Here is a 26191-nt window from a genome sequence, read left to right on the forward strand (position 1 = left end):
TATAATTTTACAAGCTAGACTTGTGGCTTTAAAATCTGCAGAAATTAGTCACGTATTTTCTTTTATCACAAAACTTATCTAAAAGTTAAGTTATACTACTGTATTTGTATTAACTATAAGTTATACTAGTAAGTTTGATATTATATAATTTCTTTTTAGAAACAAAGAAAAATTGAGTTATAGAGAGAGATAACGAAATAGTATAGTCTTAATTGTATTTCTATAAATGTAATTATCACAAAACTATGTTTCGCTTTCAAGATAATTTAATTTCGAAGTTTATCGAACTTTCGATAAAAATGTCTTGATCTTTGCAATGAGTCCCTTTCTCTGATTTTCTCATTCTATCTCTTTTCTTTTCTTTGCCTCTGCGTGAAATTGTACTCTTACGATACAATAGAGACGCGTTTGCGGAAAGCCAAAAAAAGAAAAAGTTCTTCTACGGCTTCGGAGAAGATAAAAGGAAAGAGTCAAGAGAAGAGAAGTCGACCTTGTTTCTGCGACTTTCACGTTCTCGAGGATCGACCAACGACAAAGTGATTTCTATTGTCAGCCAAAAGACGATTTCCTTCGGATAATCCTCCTTTTTCTAACACCACTTTGTAGTAACCTTTCTTAGACTTTAACGAACTAAAAAAATCGTCATTAAGATCGACTAATGAGATCATTACATATCCTTTATAGATATATCTTTAAAGAAAGAAAGACAGAAAAAAAGAAAGAAAACAAGAATCTTGTCGTCGAATACAATGAAATGTTACATGTAGGATACGATAATTTTCAATAAATCGTGCTCTTTTATTTGATTTTCGATATCGAAATTCTTTGATCGCAAATACTTTGATCGGCACCCTTATGCGCGATAGATAACCTTTTCGCTCTTGTAATACTAGAGGGAAGAAGGAAGCGATGGATAAAGCTAGGTTGGTACTTCCTGCTTTCGACTATAAAAAGAGAAAAAGAAAAATGAGTGAGAGAGAGAGAGAGACAGAGAGAGAGGGAGAGAGAGGGAGAGAGAGAGAGAGAGAGAGAGAGAAAGAAAGAGAGAGAGACAGAGGGAAAGACAGAGAGAGGGAGACGAGATAGAAGCACTCGTGTAACGCAATAAAGCCGCAGGCACTCTACACCTTAGTTGGCAACGCGAGATCGTTTGATCGATTACTTCCGATCGATATAGCCTCGGCTACGTCACGCTCGGCTAATACTCTAATCCACCGTCTCTCTTTTCTCAGAAGGATCGATGAAAGTTGCTCAAATGAGAAAGAGACGAGCCTAAGGGAGTGACCGCCATGATATTCCGCCTTTAAGAACGCTCGACACGTGCGATCCTCCTCTACTTCAGAAAGGATGATCTCTGTTTGTTGGAAGTCCATCCGAACGTCTAGTTCGTACTATCTCAGCTTTCGTATCATTCGAAATAGATTTTATCCGTATCTTTCGTAATCATTTTCAATCGAATACGTTGAATCACTAGATTCGAAGTGCTTTTATATACCAATTTGAATAGACGGTTGCTCGATTCAATCATAGACTGCTTCGACCATTCGTCGTTTCGTTGCTTCTATATATGACGTATTTATACAAAAAATAGTAGAGTATATAAATTGGACTGTATAATAGAAATGATATCTCTTTGAAATAGTTCTATTCATTGATTTATTTATTTGTAGAAATACTCGATATATATAATGCTTCAGAAAAAGATAACAAAGAGAGGATAATATGATTATTTCATTTCATAATTACTTCCTCGGAGAAAATAAAAACTGTTAATCTCGTGATTAACAATAATGGTTCATTTCAATTAGACGTTGATTAAATCTACATGATATTATTCTTATGATCGTGTACTTCGTCAGTGTAACATGCATTCATCGGTTTTCTTCATTACATGATAATACAGTGAATAATATGGGTAGAAACAAAAGAATTCTTTCATTTCAATCGGAATAATAACCTACATCCGAATCAATTTTCCATCCAAGTTCGGTCTCGGTAGTATTAATTATCAATGGGAGATAGAAGCTTTTAGAAATTGATATAAAGGAAAACAAACCAGAGTAACGCGATCAGCAAACTATCGAGTTCGAATGATCACCGTTTAGCTTCCCAGATGTATAAACTGTAATAGGAAGTGATAGTGATCGATATTGCGGTTGAGTACGAAATCTCGAGGTTTGAGGTATATCGTTTTCTAAATTGACCAATTTCGTAATCGGTTACTTGAAGTTTACCACAATTTCAGCATGTTTCTAGATTTTCTCTCTATTGGTGACAAGTATATATGGACGAGAGATATTCTAATATACTATTACTTTATATTATTACTTTATATATATTTAACTCATTTAACAAAGTAGAAGAATGATTCTCCAAACTTTTGAAAATATATTTATATTTCAAAATTTATATTATTTATATATGCTTGAATTTATATATAATATATATATATAAACATGAACTATAATTAACTTATTATTATATTGCCATTAAGAAACAACAATGGAGAAATAAATTCATTCTAATTTAAATAATTTGATCGAACGCAAATAAAGAAATACCGATAAGAAGCGGAAATAAAAGGAATGATAAGTATTTGATCAAAGTAAGGCCAATGTACTGTTGGCCCGTTTTATTAAGGGAGGATTAGTAGCTGTGGTACTAGAGCATCGAGGGGTTCGAGCTTAAACGAAATACGCGCGGAATAACTGGGAGGAATGATTGATCGTGTCACGCCCACCTTCATCGCTAACCTTCTCTTCGCAGATCCCTTTTCTTCTTTTTTTTCTCCCTCGTACCCCACAAGTTACCATCCTCGAACCCCGTCGAGAAATATTTCTTGACCGTTAGATAAACCCACGATTAGAAACTTTCTCAATCTTCTTACTTCGATTTTTCGCTAACTTTTCGAGAAACCCCTGTTCTTTTCTTCTACAACATTTCTTCTTTTATTTCTTTCTCATTGTCATTGTCAGTCGAGAAGATTTCTAATCGTACATATGTCATCGAGATTTTATTACACACATATCCAACATTCTTGCTTTTTTCTCGTCATTTTTGATTTCCCATCGTTCGAAATGTTATCGATTCTTTTTAAATAATTCCATGATACGAACATTGGGGATTACAAATAAAAGAAGAGAAAGTGGAAAGAGATTATGGAATTGTCCGACATGCCTCATGATCTATTACTTTTCTCCTTTCTCTCTTTTCTCTCTCTCTCTTTTTCTTTCTCTTTTTTTCTTTTTTCGCGAACCACAGAATTTTCTTCTTTCCGAGTGAAACAGCGTCATTAGTCACGTACTCTTGCGATTTTTCGAAGGAACGAAGGAAGGAACGAAGAAACGGAGGAGATATTTGTGAAAAGGGTGGGTCCGTGGAAACGTTTAATTTCTCGCTACCTACGGTAGACGACGAAGCAACACGGCATTGAACGAAAATTCTTTCATCGAAGAATGAATCAGTAAATCGTTCTCGAGATTGAAATTTTTCGAAGAGTACATTTTTATAGGAAACGGATAAGATGAGAAAAAATTTTCGGAGAACTGTCTCTTTTATCGATCAATCGAATTTCGTTTTGAATATCTACTCTATCTTTTCAAGAAACATTTAGAAAGAAGAATGAATATATCTCAATTTCTTTTTTTTTTTAATAATTCTTATTCATTAGCCAAACTAATTCTCTCGACGTTAAGAAATATCAAATTAAAATACAAATTGTCACCCTTTCATTTTTTAATAAAAAATAACGGGATCGCTTTATAAGACTAACAAAATTATAAACGAATATCTTTTTAATTATTCGAAACAGAGATAGAGCCAAAGATGATTCATTAGAATCTATGTTAAGATATTTATTAGGTAATAATACTTTAACGTCCTTAACAAATTTAAAGTTCTTTTCCTGTTAATTTAAAAATCATCTCGATCAATAGGTCACATCTTTGGTTTTAACTCTCTCGATGTTTCTCCATTTTTTGTATCGCGATTAATTTCCTTAAGTTTTTACTTTTATTTCGCAATTTATGAATTTTTTCATTAACCGCTTTTAGTAGTATTACATACATTTATTCAAATCTTTCAGTATTTCTGAGCGTTTCAACTTTATTTTCAATGTATCGACTTTTTCATCTGTCACATTCTATTTCTCAACATCGAAATCTCCAAGGAATTACAACTGAAAGATCTGTAATTATATTTTCTTTCCATTGTATCGAGGTCTTTCTTTTTTTTTCCTTTTATTTTCTTTTTTCTTCTTACGTAGACGAGCTCAGACGAGACAGAATTCTCGTTGAAATTCAAATCGTTTCACGTAATTTTTGAGCATAGATGTAATCTGCAAGATTATGGTTTAAATATTTTCGTTTCTTCTCGTAGAGATCGTCATATAACGATGGTAGATGATTCGAAAATTTTAAATATCATCGAAACGAAATAATTGATGTTTCATTAATAATTTTATTGGAAATAATTTAATAATTTTAATGGAAATAATAGTCATACAAAAATTACAATATAATGAGAAAGGAAAAACTCAAATAAATTAATCTTCGTACTACCGACGTATTTTTTTTCTTTGGGATCGAATAAAAATGTTTGTTTTACAGTGAAAGATCGTACTTGATATTTATTATGGTCAAGGTTTCTCTCTTTCTATTTTGTGAAAAACCCAAAAGCCTAACTCTTGCTTAGAAAGAAAAAAAATTACCTTGGCTCTTGAAAATATTGCTGTAATTTCCGGTACCCTTGTCCTCTTACAAACAAGATGTAGGTAAATTAAGCTGAAGTGTAAGGCAAGGGTAAAGGAGGAGAAGGAGGAGAAGGAGGAGGAGATGTTGCAAATGAACCATGACTTTATCTTCGGAATTGGCGTGAAGTTCCTTGAAACACCAAAGCATTTTCTCTCACTTTTCCGATAGAAAATTTCTTCTTCGTAAAATCATTGAAGATCATTACATCATTAATTATTCATCGATTCTTCTTCGTTGACGAAAGCAGAAATATTTGAAAATATTTACAGTTTTGATTTACGTATTTTATAATTATTTATACTATAATTTTATTTTGTACGATTTATTAAATCTTTTTTCAGCATTTTTTTGTAATTTTTACTATATCGTTTAATCGAACTTTAATAGGCTATTTAATAAGCTTTAAAAAACTATTTAATGTTTGCTTTATTGTCGAGAACTAGTATGAAAATTATTATAAAATTCTGAAATATCAGAGTATAGTTATTCGTCTTTTATATTTTCTTTTCTTTTTTTCTTTAGTTGCGATAGATAAACCTATATTTATCATTTACACGACTTTTCGTTCGATCACTCTTTATCTCTGTTCGCTTCACATAAACACAGACTTACATATAAATTTTACGAGAAAGTTGACGGAAAGGTCCCTTTGATGGACGTCAAAGGTGACATCATTTGGTCGATTTTCAGGTAAGATAACAACTCGGTAGGGGTTCCTCATGGATTACTATCGATTTATGAAGGTCGACCTAGTTTCCTTGCTGTACGAAATACAGATACTTGAACGTCTGTCACCACGTGCACGAATACATGCACAAGACACACTCTTATATTTACGATCTAACGGATGGAACTAGAAGTTATTCTTCGAAAACCTCATAGGAGTCTTGGAGATGACGAAAATGAGGGGATCGAAGGAAAAGTAGAGAAAAAAGGAGAGAAAAAGAAATATAGAACAGATAAGACTCGTCTACTATTCTCTCGACACGAGACAAAGCTTGCAATTTCGTTCTTCTTTCCCGTCATCCACGTTCTTTCTTTTCCGTCTCTATTTTCTCTTCTCATCGTATTATTTTTCATCTCTTCCTTCTCTGTTTTACACGGATCTACTATCTCGCTTTTCTCTTCTCTAATGTATCCTTTTTGCTCCTTTAACATCAGCGACATAGATATTATACGATAAACTGTGGCTCCGATAAAAATTGCATAACAAAAAGTTTTTCTGCTTTTTATAATCTACCGATATGACGGAAATTGTTTAGAATTAGAATATTTTATGACCAAGCCGTATGATATAAAACAAAATTGTTTTAGTAAGATTTTTGATAGATAAGAATCTTTATTTCTACTTTTTTTTATCTTCTTCTTTCTATCGTAGATCTTTTATTCGTAAAAGAAAATAATTATATAAGATTACTATGACATATGAATATAGACAAATGTATTTCATAGATATGACGATTGCAAAGTAAGTATAATTTCCGACCACCTATAGGGAAGAAGGTTTCATTTTATCATGCACGAAATCTATGGAGATAGAAGCGGGAAGAATAAAACAAATGACGGAAATACATAAACCTGATACAATGTTAACTTCAAAGGTGATAACAATCAAAACTCTTGACGCGTTCGTACATTAGTACAGCCATTATATGTTTTAGTTATCAGACCATGAAAAAAACCGACACAGCGCATATTATTTCTTTCTCCATATTTGTGCAAACAGGTATTTTCCTAGAATTATCCTGATGCTGGTGTGAATCGTAATTACGATTTGCAGAAAGAAATGAATGTAATGCTTTTGCTTTGACCGTGTTATAGGGAGACATAATATTGTGCGTTCAGTCTCTGAATGTGCGTTATTAAGTGAAAATATTTCTATGAAGAATATATATAAAGAAGCACGAATGGAAATGAGATTTTCTTTGACGTTTGTACATCGTTCTTATGCTTCTCTATGTTTATGCATATATAATTACGTAAATAATAATCTGTCTCGATTTTAATTTATACGAATTTATTAAAAAGCTGTAGAAGCTATAGAATATATTATATTTTTTTCTTTTTCCTTGTTTTATAGAATTTTAATAAGAATTTTCAATATCTCTGAAAAAAAGAAAAGAAAATCATTTCATAAGAAAATTTCAAATCGATGAAATAATTGTTAAGGATTTACAAAATTAAAGAGTACATCTCTACTAGAATCATATGCACGGATAATAATCGATAATTGGTCTGTCTCTACTTCCCAATCTAACGCCCCCGCCTGTCGAAGGAAATTCAGTCGTGAAATGCGATATCCCGAACGGGCCAACTATTATCAATGCTAATCCCTAGATAACACCAGACATCGGTAATCGTATACGAGCGTAATTCGAATTTCTGCATATCACCGGACATTCCTCTACGCGATCACGCATTTCCGTCAAACTGGAAGGATATCCCGTTATCCTTTGCATGTTATACATGATGTTTTTTCTAAAAAAAATTATTGAAGTCGAATGATAAAAACGACAAAATTTACATCGATATTTTATGTTTACAAATCGAAGAATAAACAACGATCTGATGTAAATTTAAATATATTAGATTAAAATATACGCAAATATATGCATTAAACAATTCTGCTCATTGAAATTTTCGGAATAGGAATTCCATTTTACAAGAATATCTGAAATTGTTTAAATATCGATCAAAAATTTCTTGTAAATTTATGCGCGTGTGTGAATTTAATTTAATTTTTATAATACTCGTTTAATACGGATAAGGCGTTGTGATGTTCATTATAACGATTAAATAATTTAAAACTAATAGATTGATTTTGAAAAAGTGAAACATTTCAACAATTTAAAACTTCTGTTGAATCGCATTTACGAGTAACTGCACGAGTAGCGCGTGAGAAAGAGAAAGAGAGAGAGAGAGAGAGAGAGAGAGAGAGAGAGAGAGAGAGAGAAGAACGAAGTAATGGGAATAAAAAGCATAATTTATATTAGTTCTAATTCGTATTCTATTGTTTCTAACTAACTTCATTAGTACTAATTCGTACGAACTTAGCACCCGGCAAGGTATTATCGTAATAAAGAAACGCTTTATTAATTTTCATTATTTTACGAGGACTCCTGTGGAGTCCATTCGAATAAGAATTCTTATTCGCAGAAGAAAATTAGGACAAACTCGATCGAAAATTTCGATATTCTTAAAAATAAACTAAAAAGAATGATTTTATTCTCCGTATTACTTCATTTTCCGTAATTTAACTATCTAGAATATTTATCAAGTAGCTCGTTTGTAGACTTCGTGAGGTAAACTCAACGTTTTCTGTCTTCCTCAAAACAAATTTTAAAGAGCTGTGCGAAAACGATAGGAGAAGTTCATAAAATTTCCATCTCGCTCTATCCATCGTTTCTTGCATAAATGCACGCGGCAACAAGTGAAGATGAAAGGAGAAGGTGATAACGATGATTCATATGACCTTTGGAGGAAGAGAAAGAAGAAAGTGAAGAAGAAGAAGAAGAAGAAGCGAGAAGAGTAATAGAAGAAGATAAAGAGGAATAGGAATAAGTTGGAAAGGATTTTGTAAGACGAATTAGCGTCGGGGGAAAAGGAAGAAGACGGATGGAGAAGGAGAATGTAGTGAAATTATTTAAGTTAAGACCAATGAGTCGTCGTCGGTTGGTTCGCAGAAATGGAAATTCGCTGTGAGCTCGTCCGTGAAATGCGGTCAACCGTCCGCGAGGAAGGCAGAAATTAGCCACGAAAAGTTTTAATCGCTAATTTTACAGCACGCCTGTGGGCTGCGGCGGCTTCGTCCGTTAGAGGCAAGTACATGAGTAGTGTGTGCGTGCGTGCGTGCGTGCTTGTATTTCACGTTTATGTAGGTATATATGTGTATACGCGTGTATTTAAAATCTGCCTAGGTATATACTTATATAGATACGTATGTATATAGCGTGTAGTCGAGTATATACAAGTTTGGACCATCCTAGAAAGTCTTGTTGAATGTATGTGTCTACTTAGGTGGAAAGGAACCCAAGAAATTCTCTTATTTCGTAACTCGGCCGACCTGGAAAACGAGGCGGAAAACGTTGCTACGTTGGACGGACGTTAAAGGCGAGCTTAAAAACTTCCCAGACACGTAGAAACGATGTATCCGTTTCAGTTTTCCACTTACTTTTTTCTACCTTCTCACTCTACATAGAACGACGACTCGTCGGGAGGATAGTTGAAGAGACGGCTAAAGCATTATCACGCGTGAACTTAGACGTCGAGAGCTGAAAGGAAAAACGGGAAGGAGCATTCTTTCTTGTCTCGACTTGATCGTATCTTTGAAATCGGTCATGGAATTTCTAAAAAACTATGTTACAAGTAACGTACTTTCATTCTCGTTTTAAAGATTAAAGTTTAAGGACTTTTGACAAGAAGAATAACAGTTACTTGTTACTTGTTAAATAACTGTACTTTATTTTGATTGATATGTTTTATTATTATTTATCATTTATTTTCGTTTCTTAAACTTTTATCTTGTCTACCAAAACGGGCATCTTTATCTATCTTCGAAAAGCGTTCTACATACTACAGATACATATATGCTTCATCGAACGGTAAGTGTTTTTCCAGTTCCCTTAAGAATGGACTCAGTATTCTCGTAGAAACGTCTTTCCAAGACAATACACACCATCCTCGAGATGAGAGGCTCAGTCTGCGCTTCTCGTTATAATGAGGCTGGCCTTGTTTCGTTCTTCCGCTCTGGAGGACGCTGATAAGGGCGTTTCCAGGTGTCCGGCTGGACGAACTGCTCTTACGAAGGGTTGAAGCATCACAATACATACATCTCATGTATGATAGAAATCCTTCACTTTTCTTTCTCTTTCTTTCTTATTCTGTTGCTTCCACTCTTCGTTTCTCTACCTCCTTCAGTTTTCAACGTTAATTAGAAGGTAACACCAAGTAGTCCGCATGTATTTCGAGTATTTCTATTATCGTTCACCTGCATTCTTATTTTTATTTTCCAAAAATATGATTATTACAACTGATAAGTTAAACTTTGATTTTTAACTATTAATAGTCTCTTAAAAATATTGAACTCTATGATAAATCCTGATATAACTTTCTTTTTTTGGTAAAAAAATTCATTCCAAATGGAGGAACAAATATTTAACAGTTCAAATAAATACAAATATTTAACAAATGTAAATTTTTTAGCATCGACGATTCTTTCTCGAAAAATAAGAAAATTCTTTGGTCAGGATGTTTAAAATTTAGCTCTTGGATCTATTTTCTCGTTCGAGAGCATTTCTAGAAATAATATCCCTTTTTTCCGGGAAGTAAACTCCCGGTTTTTCTTTTAGAATTATTTTAAATTAACCATGCGTTCAATATAAATGCGATCGATACCAGGAAAGTCAACTTTTTAAGAGTAATCTCGGAGAATTGAGACAGAGTCTTGTTTTAAAGTGTATTAGATTTAGTTCGGTTGATTCGTACAAAAGATTTCCATTACTTTGTTTCTTTCGTAGTTATTCATGAATAGATAAAAAGCGACGAGAGAATTTTATAGATTTTCTATAGATATAAACGATACATGCAATTTTCAAACGTTGAAAGTGTAAAAGCAAAGAAATATGTATATATTTGTTCTTGTAACTTTCCGTATGTACAATTTTTTCTTTCGAGATTTTACGTGACCTTCCACAGCACTTTGCTTTTTCTTAGGACAAACATAAAATGAGGTTGCGACGACACGTTCCCATCTTGGACTGACACAGCACGCTTCTTTGAAAGTTCGAGTTGGAATTTAAAATATATAATACTTGGGCCGAGCGCCGTTGGCTTCACGACCGAGTCGACAGCGCGTGGAAGCGTAGAAAAAACTTCAGGAAAAATTGAAAATCCCCTAACGAACACCGGCCTCGTTATACCGAACTTACTTTTCCGCTATGTTTTACGGGAATGAGAGCACGAACAGCGAGCAAATTTCTTTAGAACGATGACAACAGGGATGACAACGAATCGTTCTGTTAAATCGTTGTCGTTAATTTTTTTTTCCTTTTCCTTTTTTCCTTTTTTTAAGGTAAAACTTCGTATTACTCAATATTCTCTGAGATTGTAAAATGATTGCAAAGCGAGGGAAATGCTGAATAAGAAATTTGATTACTTATAAAATTGTTGTTATGCTTTCTTTTTTCTTTAATGATTAATCGTATATTTTATATTCGGTTCAATAGGCAATTGAAATAATTAAACGTAAGTCAGGGAATTATCTTTTGCGTGCAGAATTATTACTCGACAAACTGTGAGCATGTTATATTTTCTGAATTTATCGTCATTCAACGTAGCACGAGCAGTCTGAAAATATTGCAGTTGCACCAACCAGACTATGGCGTGGTACGGCTCACGAATGTCGACTTCGATCGAGCAACGATATAATCGTCATGGTAATAAATTTAATGTATGATAATAATCTAATATACGAATGGTGTCGTTACGCTGACGCATAATTATTGAGGACAATCTCGTAAAGTCGGGAAACGTTCCCGCGTGACCCATTGCGACGCTAATTCGTTGAAATATACGGAAAATTTATAGCCGACTGTCCGCGGTCTATGATAAATCGCGAATAAATTTCTGTGAATTCCAACTGAAAATTTGTCGGTACTTCCTCGGATTCTTAGATTTTTTTCTTTTTTCGAACGATCCATACGAGAAATAAAAGAAATTTATTATGGAACGGAACAGGCGTTCACTTCAGAGTAAGCCTATTTTTTTTTCTTACGTGCAAAATGATTTATTTTATTTCTTCGTCACCATTTTCTTCATTTCGATATTAGCGGAGATCTATTAATATTTGTTCGAAAAGTAAACGTGGTTTCACGCCAAATATTCAGAATTCAAAATTCAATACGATATGTTTACCTGTTATTTTTACAATTATCGTACGATCTAATCGCATATTCGATTGATCGACCATCAAGCCAAATCAAATCGAGCCGAATCAAGAATACCATGAATTAGACCCTCTCTAATACCTTTATGATATACGATATTTCTCTCAAATCCAATTTAATACTCTTCGAATCCAGCTGGTGCTCTTACAATTATTCGACGATATTTATAACATTTGTTTCTCGATATCATTAGTATCCAGCAATCAGCGTTGTTGTTTAAAGTTACTCATTAACTAAATCGTTTCTGAATATTCCATCGTTACGAATCATATTCGCTTTAAACGAATGAATATTCGAATGTCGTTCATATTCGAGGATTAAACGGATAAATATGAAATGTCATTATTTCAAATCAGTTTTATCCCATTCATAATTATTATTCATAATTATTACGTATGTATGTATATAGTTACCGTTGCCACATGATTCTATAAATGCATAACTAAACTTGTAACCGCGAAATTGGATTATTATTTATTTATTATTGAATAAATGAAAATAAATAGGTTAGTATTCGTGTAATAGTATATGAGGTGATATCGGGTAATGTATGCAAGAAATATCAAAAGAAAGAGAACGAGAGAGCAAGGATAGGATACGTGAGAAATGTACTTCAGAGAGATAATAGAGAAGGAACAAGATAGACGAAGAAGTAAAATGGAGAAGAAGGGGAAGAGAACTGCGATCGTTGCAAGCGATCTAGTCACTTGCTACTGTGATCGTTAAGACAGACTCTACAATCTTAGAATGGTACAGCTGTCTAGATCTCCGACCTCTGACTGCTACAATCTTGATCTCTCTTTCTCTCTCTCTCTCTCTCTCTCTCTCTCTCTCTCTATAATATTTATACATATATATATATATATATATATATATATATATATATATATATACATACACACACATATGTGTATATAAAGGAAACTCTGCATAATAAAAATGAGATGTCCTACTTCCTTTATAATGTAAATTATGAAATATAATGTAAAATATGCTGAATATATTTTTGGAGTATTTAAATCGTTACATTTTTCTAGCGTTGTCGGCTATAGAAAGAACGGAGAGAACGTTTAAACAACTCTTTTACGAGCTGGTGCGAAGATTTCAAAAGGATAATCCTTGGCGAATCCGTTGGATAGAGTTGTTGCGGCTTTTGCGTCGAGTGAGATTACTTTTGAGGAAGGAGGAAACTCAGATGTATATCCTCGCGTTTTCATTGTCATTGTCGTTGTGATCATACTTGATACTAGATGTAAGTCTCAATCGAGCCACGTCTTTCTATTTTCGAAGCGTCGTTATATCCGGCACGGGAAACGTATTTCAAATCGGTTAGAAAAGATATTGTCTCCTCCTATTTCATATGTATATAAATACGGCTATATATATATATATATATACATATATATATATATATATATATATATATATAGGCATATAGATACATTTATATGTAGGTACATCTTTTTCATGTGTCTCTTGTGAGGCTTAGCTTTCATACGCTTTTGGTACGCCGCACTACTACTGAGTTGCAGTGGTAGGTGGTAGAGATAACCGAAATAGATATAAGGAGATTGAGCATACACGGGGTGCAGGGAGACGTTTAGTTTGGCGTGGCACTTTATCCCTTAAATACCCAGAGGTATTCTTCCCGCGGAATTGTAGGTCTCGTTCTTTCCTTGGCTGGCAACTGAATAGCCCTGAATATCCTGGGAGGATAGAGAAGTTACCTTCCTTTTCTTTCCTTCCTTGTCTTCCTTTTGTTCTACTTTTTCTCTCTTATTCGTTTTCTTTTTCTCTTTTTCATCCGAGTCTCTTTCGTTTCTTTTTCCCCAGTCGTACCTTCTTGCGAGGCAATTTATACGCGCCTCCACCTCGCAAACAGCCACCCATTACCGGAGAAGGATATAGTTCAGATAGCTTGAGGACTGCGTGCACGTTGTAGTACCTACATATATACAAACGAAGAAAGTTGAGAATTTATTTCATAAGAGAATTATCCAGAAATCAATCGATATCTCGAGACAAACGAAGATTATACTGTTTACATCTAAATATTGTACATTGTCTTCTTTATGAAAACCGATCGATCGGACATGATGGATAAATGAAGAAAATTCTTTGAGAGGTAGAAAATTACGTCATACCGTCGACTCGACTCCGCCCTTTCGCGTGATTTTGCTCATTCGAGTTGCGATAGAGTCAGAAGTCGCCTTATCGTGCGATTGAAAAATCCACTCTAGCGTAATGTACGTTTTGCTCGATCACGCTTCTCGGTTGGCTGTCTCATTCTTCTAAGACTTTTCTTCTTTGATATACGACCTTTTATCATTCAAAGACACGCGACTAAAATCGCGAAACGTAACGTTGGGCTGACGATGAAAATTGCCATTTTCGTTTCTTCGCTGTTTCAATCCATTTTGGCGTATTTATCCTATTCCGCGAAGTCTATAAAATCGTTTCGTTTAAAATAACGTAATTTAGTTTTACATGAATAATAATTTCAAGAAAATAGTAGATGCTTTTAAATTGGACGTTGATCGTGTTTGCTTGAATTGGTTAACGATGTCGAAGGAAATAGTTTCGGAGCATGCACGCATGCTGTTAGCTCGAACGCAATGCGTTGGCGTATATTTACGAGCTACTATGGTGAGGCCGTAAATTAAAACAAAAATCTGGTACGTCGTTGTGCATGAGCAGAATCGTAAACGGGAGTTTTACAGCTGCTTGTAAATCCGATTTCTACGTCTTTTCATTTGTGCAAATACTACTGAAAATTGAATACTCGCGAGATCAATTCGTTAGTAACAGGTTTTTATTTATCTCGTTACGTGTGAGAGATTGTACTCGCATGTTAAAACTTTTTTACTCTTTGTTCGTTTTCCATATTATTTAATAAATTATAAAAAAAAGGAATGAACAATGAATATTTTTCGTTAGAAAAATTTTATTATTTTAATAGATTTTAATCGACTATCGAAAACTAAAAGTAAATAATAAATTAATTCAACTCCTGATTGAATTTCCTTAAAGATACAAAATATGTTTTACCAGATAAAGAAATGCCAATCACGTTAAAATTTCGTTAAAAAATCTCCGAGAAAATAAAATATAAAAGTCTTGAAAACTACAGAGCAAAATTGATAAGGTGAGTCCATTTTATACCTCCTCCCCACAACTCGTTCGTATGAATCTAAATTAGGACGTGATTAAAATGAAAATTTTCATTCATTCGAGGCTTGATTAAATTTAATACGTGGTCCTTCAGCCATTTTTCTTCGTGACGATGCATCACTTGGTCCACTCACAAACGTACAAATTTCATTACGGTAGTACAGGACCTGGACGTTAATAAGCTTCGTCCTACATTGTTCGCTTCCCCACTATTTCTTCTTCCTTTTATCTCTCTTTCTCTCATTCCTATGTCTTTCTATTACCTTTACGCGTACTATCTCTTTCTCACTGCTGCGAATCGTTCAGACCTCATAGTTAATGCTGATTGTAAGAGACAAGAGAAAGCTTGAACACAATTAGTTTCGTGGCAGAGAAGAGAACTTTACCTTTACAGTTTCCTAGATAGCTCTTTGAGTGAAAGAGAAGAAGAAGAAAAGGAAAAGAGAGAAAGAGAAGACGAACATACTAGGGAAAATGAAATTATGTTGCTCCGTCGTCTCTGCGTTATTATCTTTATGTCGTCTTTATTTGACGACTGAAAAAGAGAGTAGGCTCGTCGTAAATGCTTTAAACGAGCTGATCGTGCGTTGACGATAAAAGGAGACGATTAAGGAGGGTCGTAAAGGTGTGGATGTCGTGCTCGATGGGATTTCGTGATGGATGGAGTCATTCGAAAGTTTAATACCTATCTTTTTCTTTTCCTCTGAATTCCGATAGTTAGCGACATTAATGGCTGGTATTCTACTTAATTTCTTAATGATTTATTACTTTATATAAGACGTGTTCCCGAATTCTTTATTTTTTCTACAATTATTATTACCAACTTGGTATGTATTAATTTTTTTAGGAAAATGTAAATAACCAATTAAGATCTTTAATATTTATCATCAAAATATTTATGGTAATAGCATTACAAATATATTATTATTCTTTTAATATATAATTCCAAAAGCATCAATTACTAAAGATTCACAGTGAATTCCAAATTTTATTCACATTAACCTACTCTAAAAGCTCACAATCAGAAGCATTTCTTAACGATTCCTGGCACGACGACACGGTCGATCGTGGAACTAATCTGCCCGCAATGAAACCAACCCCGAGTGTTTCCAAGCGAAACCCAATGCAGAGGATTGAGAACAATCTGTAAGTCGGATTCTCGCTTAGAGGCATCAACGATGTCCGATATCATTGATTTGTGGCAGCATTCCAAATTACACTTTTAAAAGAACCTCTTTTTTTTGTTTCTTATTTTTTTTCCTACAATTGTACGAACATTTAATCTTGTAGTTTTACTTATATATTTTATAGCAACATTTTCATAGTATACCCGAATTCGAATTAATTTGAAGATTAGTAGGTTCTCTTTTTTTTTAAATCGAGCGTATAAAATTTTAGTAGAAATATCTTCTGAATTAATCGGACTTACTATAAGTCTATAAATTACTTTCCAGCAATATAAAAATCTGAAATTGTACTAACCATAGAATGTCATACGCAGTTGATTTAAATAAAGATGTGCTTTGATCTATTCTTAAAATAAGTTCAAATACGCAGCATCATCGCTATTAATAAAGATCAAGGTATAATCTGGTTGTACGTTACAATGGAAAAGAGTCATTAAAATAAGAACGTATTTCTTTTTCTCTTCAGAAGGTACAACGGTTCGTAATGTCGACACCGTTCGACTAGTGTGAGCTTTACACGCAAGGACGTTGATAACTTGATGAAAATAAGTGAGAGAAAGAGAGAGGGAGAGAGTAGTGTGTAATTTCAAAGTATATGTCCAGATATGACGCGGTGTAATGCATAATCATTATAAGGTATTATTTCAAGTCTGTTGCTTGTATGAGTGTAAATGTGTGTTTAAATACGCTTATATGCGTGCATACAAATGTATGTGCGTACCTTTTCCAAAAGCAGAAAGAGAGTCCTTCATCACGTTCGGCGTGGACATGCCATATTTTCCAATACAGAATCTGTGAAAGGAATGAGTTTCGTCCGTTGATATATGGTACCACTCAAGGCACATAAGCGCTCGTAATTCATGGTATTATCAGATCTAGATACGTGGTTGTGTAAAATGAGGAGGAGACAGCGTCGGTGTAAGCTTTGGAAAGGTTCGAAAGATATGAGAGTTGTGGTACTGAAACGGAGAACAGAGTAAATGGAAGACCTTGACGTAGAAAGAAAGAGAGACAATGTTTGGTTAGAGGAAAAATTTGTCTACGATAGTGTTGAATTCCTGCTAGTGTAAACGTATTATCCATGTTTGCACAAATGTCTTTGTCTTGAAGTTAAATTTATTGCCCAGACAAGAAACTGTTTGACAAAAAATAAAGAACTCTAACAAAAGTTATGGTTTAGTAATGCTTTTTGTCTTTTCAGTTTTGTATTGGCAAGATAATCGTTAGCAAGATTTTTAACACGATAGACCCACAATATAGAAATAAAGAATTATAATACAAATAACGTTTAATTTATTTAATAAAGATGACGTAACCCACGTTGTAAGCTCGTTAGTAAAAAAAAGTTCCTAATTTTACTTATAATTAGAGCGACAAAATAATTAGGAGACAAATATATGTATTCGAACGTTGGGGCTAAACCGAGGAAAGAATTTAGATTCGATCCTGCCCGTTTCGAAGATGTAACCTCGAATTTGCGGACCACAAAAGAACGACGGTGTACGTGCCTTGTATCTGAAACTTCGGACTCGGTTACGTTTTTCTTGCACCCATACGCTCACCGCATCTTTTATCGGTCTTCCTTCTCTTTTATCACTCCGTAATGCTCTAAATCCAAGAGAGAAATTTTCTACTGGAAAAGATCGAGACTTTGCTTCGTTGCTATTTTCTTAGTTAAAGGTAGAGCAATCCGATAAATCGAACATTGCCGAGTTGTTCGAGGTTTTTAGGATTCGATCGAACAACGTTTCTCTTCCATTTCAATTTATTTTCTGTAATTAAAATATACGTATACAAAAATGGAATTTGTTAATTATTATTTCCGATTATGTCCATTTCCTTTTTCTATTTTATATTTATTTTATTACGATTAAAACCTTATAAAGGAAAACTTAAAGAAAGATTGAAAATTCTTTCTTTTTAAAATCCTTAAAACAAGTGGATACCTAGCTTACAGAATTACCGGTACAAGAAGAAACGGGTCTCAGAAAATTTCTATTATATCCAAGAGACACACGTATCCTGCCCGCGTGAGCTAATGGAATTTCTATAGATAATATTTCGAAAAGAGAAAATCCAACGCGCGAGGAAGTTTCTCTGGGAACGGAAATAAAAGTTCTCCTTTGTCTTGGCGTTGTAGATCCGTAGCTTTCCGTAGTCTCTCTGTAGCCGGTAGAACCGATTATCGTTCCGGAAGAGTAGACAAACCCAGGAGAGCCAGGTAAGACGTTATCGAAATTCTTTCGTGTAGCGAATATACTAACGTTGGTTGGATACCGATTTCGATACATCGATAGGAACTCAATGATTTAGGAGACTTGCTTTCGACTTTTCGAAACTCCTGATCACGTATCTTCTGGCAAGAGAATCAATCAAATAAATCATTGAATATTTTAAAGCTACCATCCTCTTTGTATACATCTAAGTTCTTTCATTAAAAAAGACTAATAAATATTTTTCAAATACGATCTTTTGATAAAATCTTGCAAACTTTCGTCTCTTTTTTTATCTTTTAGATAAGTCTGATTGTACTTACTTAGATAAAACTGAATCTACAAAAATCTACGTATAAAATTTTTTATCCATCCGATTGATTGAAATTTTGCAAAAATTTCCTTCGATCTTTCTAACGTTCTTACCGTGTTTAAAGAAAAAGTAAAGAAAACACTATACGAAATTCATGTTTATTCGGGTATTAATAAACGAGTTAATGATTTTTCACGAATATGAAATATGTAAATTGCATCGTGTTTAAAAAGATGTCGATTTTAAGATTAAAAGGCTGAGGACTTCGAGGAGGACTATTACTTCGAATCGTATTTCGAGAAGTTTCATTGAAGGAAAAGGTAGTGAAAAAAGTACGAAAGGGCGAAAGAGAGTCGTCTTTGGTGAAAACGTAGTCGAGAATAAACTGAGCCAGTCAGATTTAACGACATCCTTCAACGCTTTAATGTCTCGTTATGATAAGGTTCGCTGCCTTTTTTCGTCCTTTTCAGTATATTCCGTTTTCAAAAAGGACTCTTAGCTAAAAAGAAAAGTAGACAGGAAATAGGAAAAGAAAAGAGCATTTTCTTAAGAAGCTTACAAGACAATTTATCTCTTCGTTACATATAACGTCGTTAATTAATTAAACCCTTTGATTAGGTGTCTTCTCGACAACGTTACGCGAGCTTACTTAAACTTTGCTTTTTGAAGATTCTTATCGTTGTTAGCGCAAACTTTCGTAAATATTTATTATCACAAAACACTACGCTTGAAAAAGATCTTTTTAACATTAAGTGTACATTGAGTTTTGTAACAAGTACTCTACATTGTTATGAATCTAGCGAATTGTGTAATTAGATGATTACGTTTGATTTTGTGATAAGAAATTAATTTTCTAATAATCTTATATAAAATTAATTATTAAGAAATTTCGTTGAATTTTCATCATGACACGAATCACTGTATTGCGGAAGAAAGATTTTGTCATTATCGAAAAATCGGTTGGATAACTATTAAAAGTATATCTTCTCCGAAGGCTGCAATATTCTTTTCGATAGAAATGTAGGACGATGGCGATCGATAACAACGACGGAGTGCGAATAAGCATCGTTCGGCGAATGTGGTCATCCAGTAGTTACAAGCTGGTGTGGTCGAACAGTAGTAATAGAGCCAGTCGTGGTTGGTCAGTAGTAAGAGAGCACCTGTGGTCGGATGGTTAGTATCAGCTCTTGCTATGGTCAGATGCGAGTAACGATTCACTTGATCGCCATCTTATTTTTTTATATATATTTTTATTTTACAACTTGAAAATCATAAATAAACGAATAATTCTCATTAAAGTGTCGCACAGTGGAGAACTTAGTTAAAATCTTATTTCGCAGCATTCTTTTTATCATATTATTTCAAGAAGTTCTGATTTCTTAATAATATTATTCATAATCGAGCAAGATACGTTGGTTGGCATTAAACATCTCTTTCTTCTGTAAATATCAATATTGCTGTCAAATTTGAACGGCGAAAGCGAACTTTATTAGTTGAAGTGAGCCATTTAAATGTTGAAAATATTAATCCTTTGCCTGCAAAAGCGACGCTCGTACCTAGACTTTGTTTGCACGCGTACAGGATAGTAGCACTCTGTCAACATTTGACCGACGTTTAAGAGCGATAATATACTTGCCGGTCCAATATACTTCATTTCACGACAGACAGCTCGAGTCTCGAAGCGGCTCGAGTGGTTCATGTGAGCAAACACGTAGATAATTTTCAGCTCTTTTTGATCTTCATTTGGATACGTTAAATATCTTTGAGCAATATAACGTCTGAATATTGGAAAATTAGAAAATTCAGATACGAATATCTCAACGTTTCGTTATCTTTATAATATCAGATACATTGAAAGTAAGAAAAGTTATCAATAAAAATGAAGAAACAATAGGTGAATTTTAGTAGAATATAAGGATGGATTTGATCGTGGTGCTTGATTCGGGGCCAACGAGGCGACAGGATACGTTTCCACCTTGACACCTGGAACAGTTCCAAACTTAGCTCCACGGATAGAAACTTCAAACTTATGCTGTCTGCAGACTCCAAAAATTATTGTTCAGCCATGTCAGCAACTACGATGTTTGTTTTCATCTCTCCATCCAGGCGCACGAATCTTTGTGCACTGCCTATTCTTTCTGTTATTTCACCCCTTGCTCTTTCTTTCTTTACTTCTATTTCTTTCTTTCTCTCTCTTCTCTTTTCCCTCTCTCTCTCTCTCTCTCTCTCTCTCTCTCTTTGCGTATATATGTGTAGGTATGTGTATGTATGTGTGTTCGACATACATACCTCCGACCTGATTTGCCTTCCAGGGACAAGAGCCAGAAGCGAAGCTGCTTATCACGACGAGCGTTCTATTCAAAGCAGGGTTGTTCCATGAAACGTTTGCTCTCACCATGAGTACATGTACACGTACGTGTATATACAAGGGTGTTGGGAGTATAAAGTGATTTGGCAAAGATCGGACGAAATGCGATTATCCACCCAGAATGAAGATTAGATTTTTGAAATGGATTTGGCAAAGATCATGCAGTCTCAGTTCAGATGTGTCCAAAGTGTCCATTTATTTCTTTTTTTTTTCTCTTCGACTTGTTATATTATTTAGGCACTTTCTTTCGGAAAATCTGTATTTAAGAATCACAGCTGGAAGATAATAACTTAAAAATATTTTATGAGATTGATAATAATATTATTATACATTCAGAAATATTGTTAATTGTTTATTAAATTATGATATTGAAATCATACTCTGATAATTTTTTTATGTTGAACAAAAAAAGGAAGGAATAATAAAATACACGATATGCGCATGAATTAACGTCTTTTTCTTTTCCCTTTTAGATTGAACTATCTGATGTCAGGCCTGACGCCAACGTGGTATCACGCAACGAATGTCGCGTTACACGCCGCGGCATGCGTTTTAGTGACCAGAGTGAGCTTAACCGTGGCGTCACTTCGTCCTGGATTCGCGGCATTGACCGGCTTGTTATTTGCCGCTCATCCTATTCATACCGAGGCTGTAAGTAGAAATTTAATGATCTTATAAAACGCATTTTTCTTTTAAACCACTCCTTTCCGTTCTATTTAAAAATATTTTTTAATTAAGACATGCTATTTAATTTAAAAATAATTCTTCAGTACTTAAATCTCTCTCTCTCTCTCTCTTTTTCTCTTTCGCATCTTTTGAAGTGTATTTTTTATGATACAAATGTTGTGTATCGTTAGCTATAAAAACATAATAAGTAGAAAAATTCAAGATATAGAGAGTTACATTATATTTTTCACCATTTTACAGTAATCGAACGATTTCGTAAGCTCGTTAGCAATCATCTACGGATATTTAGATACTATTAAAGAATATCGAGCCGGACTAAATCATTTTCACCAGATCAAGAACAACTTGGATTCGAGTAAATGGCTACGGCAAACGATTAGCATCCTACTGGGAGTTCTGTAGCAGGATGAGGGTTCTTGTTAATAGTTAATAATCCGCCTTAATGGATACTTCGTTTAAAGTGTCTGCTTACGTGCAGTGTTGGTATTAAGTGCAGGTAACATCGGATTTTCGTTAAGCCGATCGAAGCGTCAGGAAGATCAGTAGGAGAAGCAGTCAGTGAACATAGAAGGGGATGAAAGGGTAGGAGTGAACAATGAAATTCGTCGACGGTGATAACGACGTTGGTCTACTTAACCTGCTTCGGTTAAGCGCATAACGCTTGGTCCGTTGTGTTCATTGGCCCTGTCGGAGCTATCTGCTATTTCAGACGATGAGACTTTTGGTCGAGGATAGGAGAGTGAAAAGGGATGACCGGACAGGGATTGGAGCTTGGTAGGGTGAGCAACCGCTGGATCGATGTGACGGTGATTACAAAGGATTATGACATATTCGTCTGATATCAAAATCGCCCTGAACGTAGCTTATTCTCTGATTTGGTGTCACATCCCATCTATTCCCTCAAATCTTTCCTATTCATAGACAAAGCGAGCGAGAAAATTTGCAAAACGATAACGGTTCATAGTATGTTTGCGAATAGACGTGGATATATAAATACATCTGTCTCGAGAATAGAATCATCTTCTTGAAAATGATCTTTTATTTCTTCATTTGTACAGAATTTTTGAAAGCTTAGGTATGCATGAGATCTAATCTCAGATAAATTATAGAAAATGGTTAAAATAAATTTGTTAGGTCATATGTATACACTTACAACAGATTTTTCAACATAGTATCTATTTCACATAAATTATAATACAATTTAGATTATATAGAAATTTTCTATAGTACATTTTACTAATACTTTGGCTTATTCGTTTTTCCATTGTTAATATATTTTTCTTTTCAATTTTAATTTTATGATTATTTTGAAAATAGTTCCAGGAAAAATTTAAATAATTTCGTGAAATAAAATTACGTATTCTCCTTTGAGCATCAAATTATTAGACCGTTCACTGATCTCTATCAAAGAGAATTACCAATGGCACACGACATCGATTCGCGCGTTCTAACCACTCATTACGAGAGCAGCCAACTCGGCCGGTCACGCACCGCATCCGTTTACATCAGGTGCGTGCATTATCGCTATTGCGTGTGTGTCTGTCTTTCGCTGACCGCGTTCACTCGGTTATCACGTTGTATGTCGGATGAAGAAGTCAGATATTATTTGCTACCCGTTAAATCTGGATAATGATCAGTCCGTTTAAATCACCACTGGCGCAACTTTTTCTACTTTGCATAGTTTAAAATATATCTTAAACATTCTTTGCATTTTTCCTGTGTATTTCTTTAAAATATGGCATAACATTGTTGAGAATAACAGCTCCGTCATTCAGATAAATTAAGATTTTCAAAGTACTATTACTTATTCATATAATTCCCTTCATGATTAATTTTCCTTTTTCTTTCAGCAATGATGAAAGGTTTCGAAATATATAATTATGCGATATCCTCTTTCAAGCTAAACAACTTTCAAACATAATTAATGTTTCCATGAAACAATGTCATCCGTTATATCGTGTCGAAAGTATTTTCAATTTCGCTTTCGTACATAAGACAAACGTAGAATTTAATCCGTTACAGTTTACTGGCATGACCTATGGATTGTACGAATCAAGTGGATAGACATTTACGAATGGCACGGTATTACTCCTCGATCGGTTAGCATCGCTTAGTTGGTGTCTGTTAAAATGATCAAGCCGTGAAAGCGCAGTCCACTTCCGGTTGTCGGATTAAGCCTTTGGTCAGGTGCTGAAAGGAAACTCGGTAATTAAGTGCGACGCCGTCGAAGCGCTCGATCCTAATGTAAACGGATGCGGACAAAGGACTCCGGCTGATTTGGAATAGGAAAGTGAACTGCTCTATCAAGAGAATAAGAGATGGAGAGAGAGAGAGGGAGATAGAGAGAGAAAGAGAGAGTGAGTGAGAAAAAGAAAGAAAGAGGGAAATGGAAAGCCTTTGGGATTCGTTGCTCGACGACGATTCGGAAAATACTGATGATCGATCGATCAACAAGGCTTCAGCATTTCTTGTTCGTTTTGTAGAGTGAGATTTCATCTGGTATATAGCCCTTAACTCGCGTTAATGATCGAAAGTCGGTCGTGCGTTAGTGATTGATCGGTTCTTGTAAAACTTCACCCTTTCGCAATTCCTTATTTTCTCTTTCGATTTGAAAAAAGTTTAATAGGCTGAGAATTCAATTAAATCGTTAATCGGATCAATAGTCTTTCTACCAATCAGATTTCTTGTTTTTTTCCTTAACAGTATAAGTAGTACGGTAACATTGGGCAATCGAATAGAAATGTAAAATAGGACAAGAGTTATTGCGTGCTTTTTAATAATAATTATCGGTGTCGATATTTCTCGATTCATTTGCTCATCCGACATCTGTTTTTCGTTTTTTCTTTTTAATTGGACGCTCAATGAATGCTTTCTCATTTCACTAAAATTCCAGCATCGTGAATTAGAGAAAAAAAAAAGTGAAATTTATTAGAGAATATTGATTTACACGTAGGCACGGAAGTAAAAGAAGTTGAAAGTTAAAATCATGTTGGTTCCGGATGCAGGAACGACAATGTAGTCACATAATAAATGTAATAAAAGTAATTTTCGTGCAATTAGCTTCGAGAGAAATATATGTATATATTTGTTAAGGGCAAAGGTCGTTTGTCACAAAAGATGCTTTTCCGTCTCGCTAAAGATGAAGAGTCTGTAATTTAACCCCTTAGTCATTCGTGTTATGTTGGAAGAAAGGGCTTCGAAAGTTTCGAAACGACGATAAACACCGTCTATTAAAGGTGCACCGATCGATATGCTTCCTTCAACTCTCTCTCTCTCTCTCTCTCTCTCTCTCTCTCTCTCTCTCTGCCTACCCTCCCTCTCTCTCTCACTCATTCTCTTTCTTTCTCTCTTTCTTTCTCTCTGTTTCCTTACCTTACCCTCTCCTCCCATTTCTTCATCGTTTTCTTCCCTGTTCGTTTAAAGGAACATCGGGTCGCTGCCTTTGAATTAGTTCATTTCCTACTCCACTAACTCCGGTGGTATCGAAAATGGTGATAAACGCCAGCCATTTATATCGAAGAATTTCAAAAGCCTCGAAGAGTTCATCCGTCTACATAATTGAGAGTCGATGGACTTCGAAACCTTTTTCTCAAGACTTTTTCACTTTGTCCTTTCTCTTCTTCCATTTTTCTCACAAGAATTGACCGTGTCATTTCGAGCATATTTCATTAAAAATTTCTGCACGTAATAGATATTATACATATGTACTGGTATAATAGATACATGCGGATTTTTAATTTCTGAGGGTTAATGACATTAATGTACATTCTATAGTTTTACTTGGTTATTTTATCTTTCCCGATAATTTTCTACCTTTCATTTTTATCCGATATTACGTAAGAAGATTTTCAGGAAAATGCAAACTTAGCCGATAACATTTTATGAGAGTATCGTATCTTCTTTCGATATTCTCTTATCCCTTCTAGCTATCGACGATGTTCGATATTATAAATAAAACGTAAGATTAGATCCACTGATTTTTTCCTAAGTATACGAAACTATGTAATTTACATATTTCGTAGCGCATTTCGTAAAGAAAGAGTAATGGAACGTGTAATAAATGAAAGTAATGTTAAATCATATTCGACGAATTTTAAGAAGATTTTAGCGATTTTTAGCAGATCTGTCAGTGCTCACAATTTTATTTCTTATAATATGGTTGAATATACAGGTTGAAGTAAAGCTCAACGGAAGTTACGACAGCCGGCGTTGGAGGGTAGAAATTCAAAGCTCCGAGTAACAAGTGCGGAAAAGTTAGTGCTTAATTCCGGTAGGTACGATTCTCGCATAATTTTCTGAGTTACACGCGCCGTTAAACCACGTCGTTGCTAATGTAGGCTGTCTATAGTACATCTATATAGTACGTCGTCACTTTGTAGAGACGACAGTGCCGTTAGCACTTCGCGATGAAATACTTAATTTTCGAAGTAAGCACATGATAGACGTGTTCTACGGCGTGTCCCAACATACGAACGTTGTAACGTAAACGTGACGTGTCAGAATGCGATCGTTCGCCGTGTTGCTTTTCGTGTGGCAACGCTATTCAGTCTGAAATGT

At 34.6% G+C, this 26191-nt stretch overlaps 1 protein-coding gene across 2 annotated transcripts in view; it reads left to right on the plus strand.

Annotated features, from left to right (window-relative positions):
* LOC127065688 (protein O-mannosyl-transferase TMTC1-like) overlaps positions 1–26191 on the plus strand; it is a 151592-nt gene that overhangs the window by 37734 nt on the left and 87667 nt on the right. For both annotated transcript variants that reach the window (XM_050998418.1, XM_050998419.1), the window contains exon 2: positions 21421–21598. In XM_050998418.1, the coding sequence (XP_050854375.1) occupies positions 21421–21598 (178 nt within the window). The remainder of the gene's footprint in view (positions 1–21420; positions 21599–26191) is intronic.

Source organism: Vespula vulgaris, chromosome 8 (assembly GCF_905475345.1).
Source record: "Vespula vulgaris chromosome 8, iyVesVulg1.1, whole genome shotgun sequence".
Taxonomy (NCBI): Eukaryota; Metazoa; Arthropoda; class Insecta; order Hymenoptera; family Vespidae; genus Vespula; species Vespula vulgaris.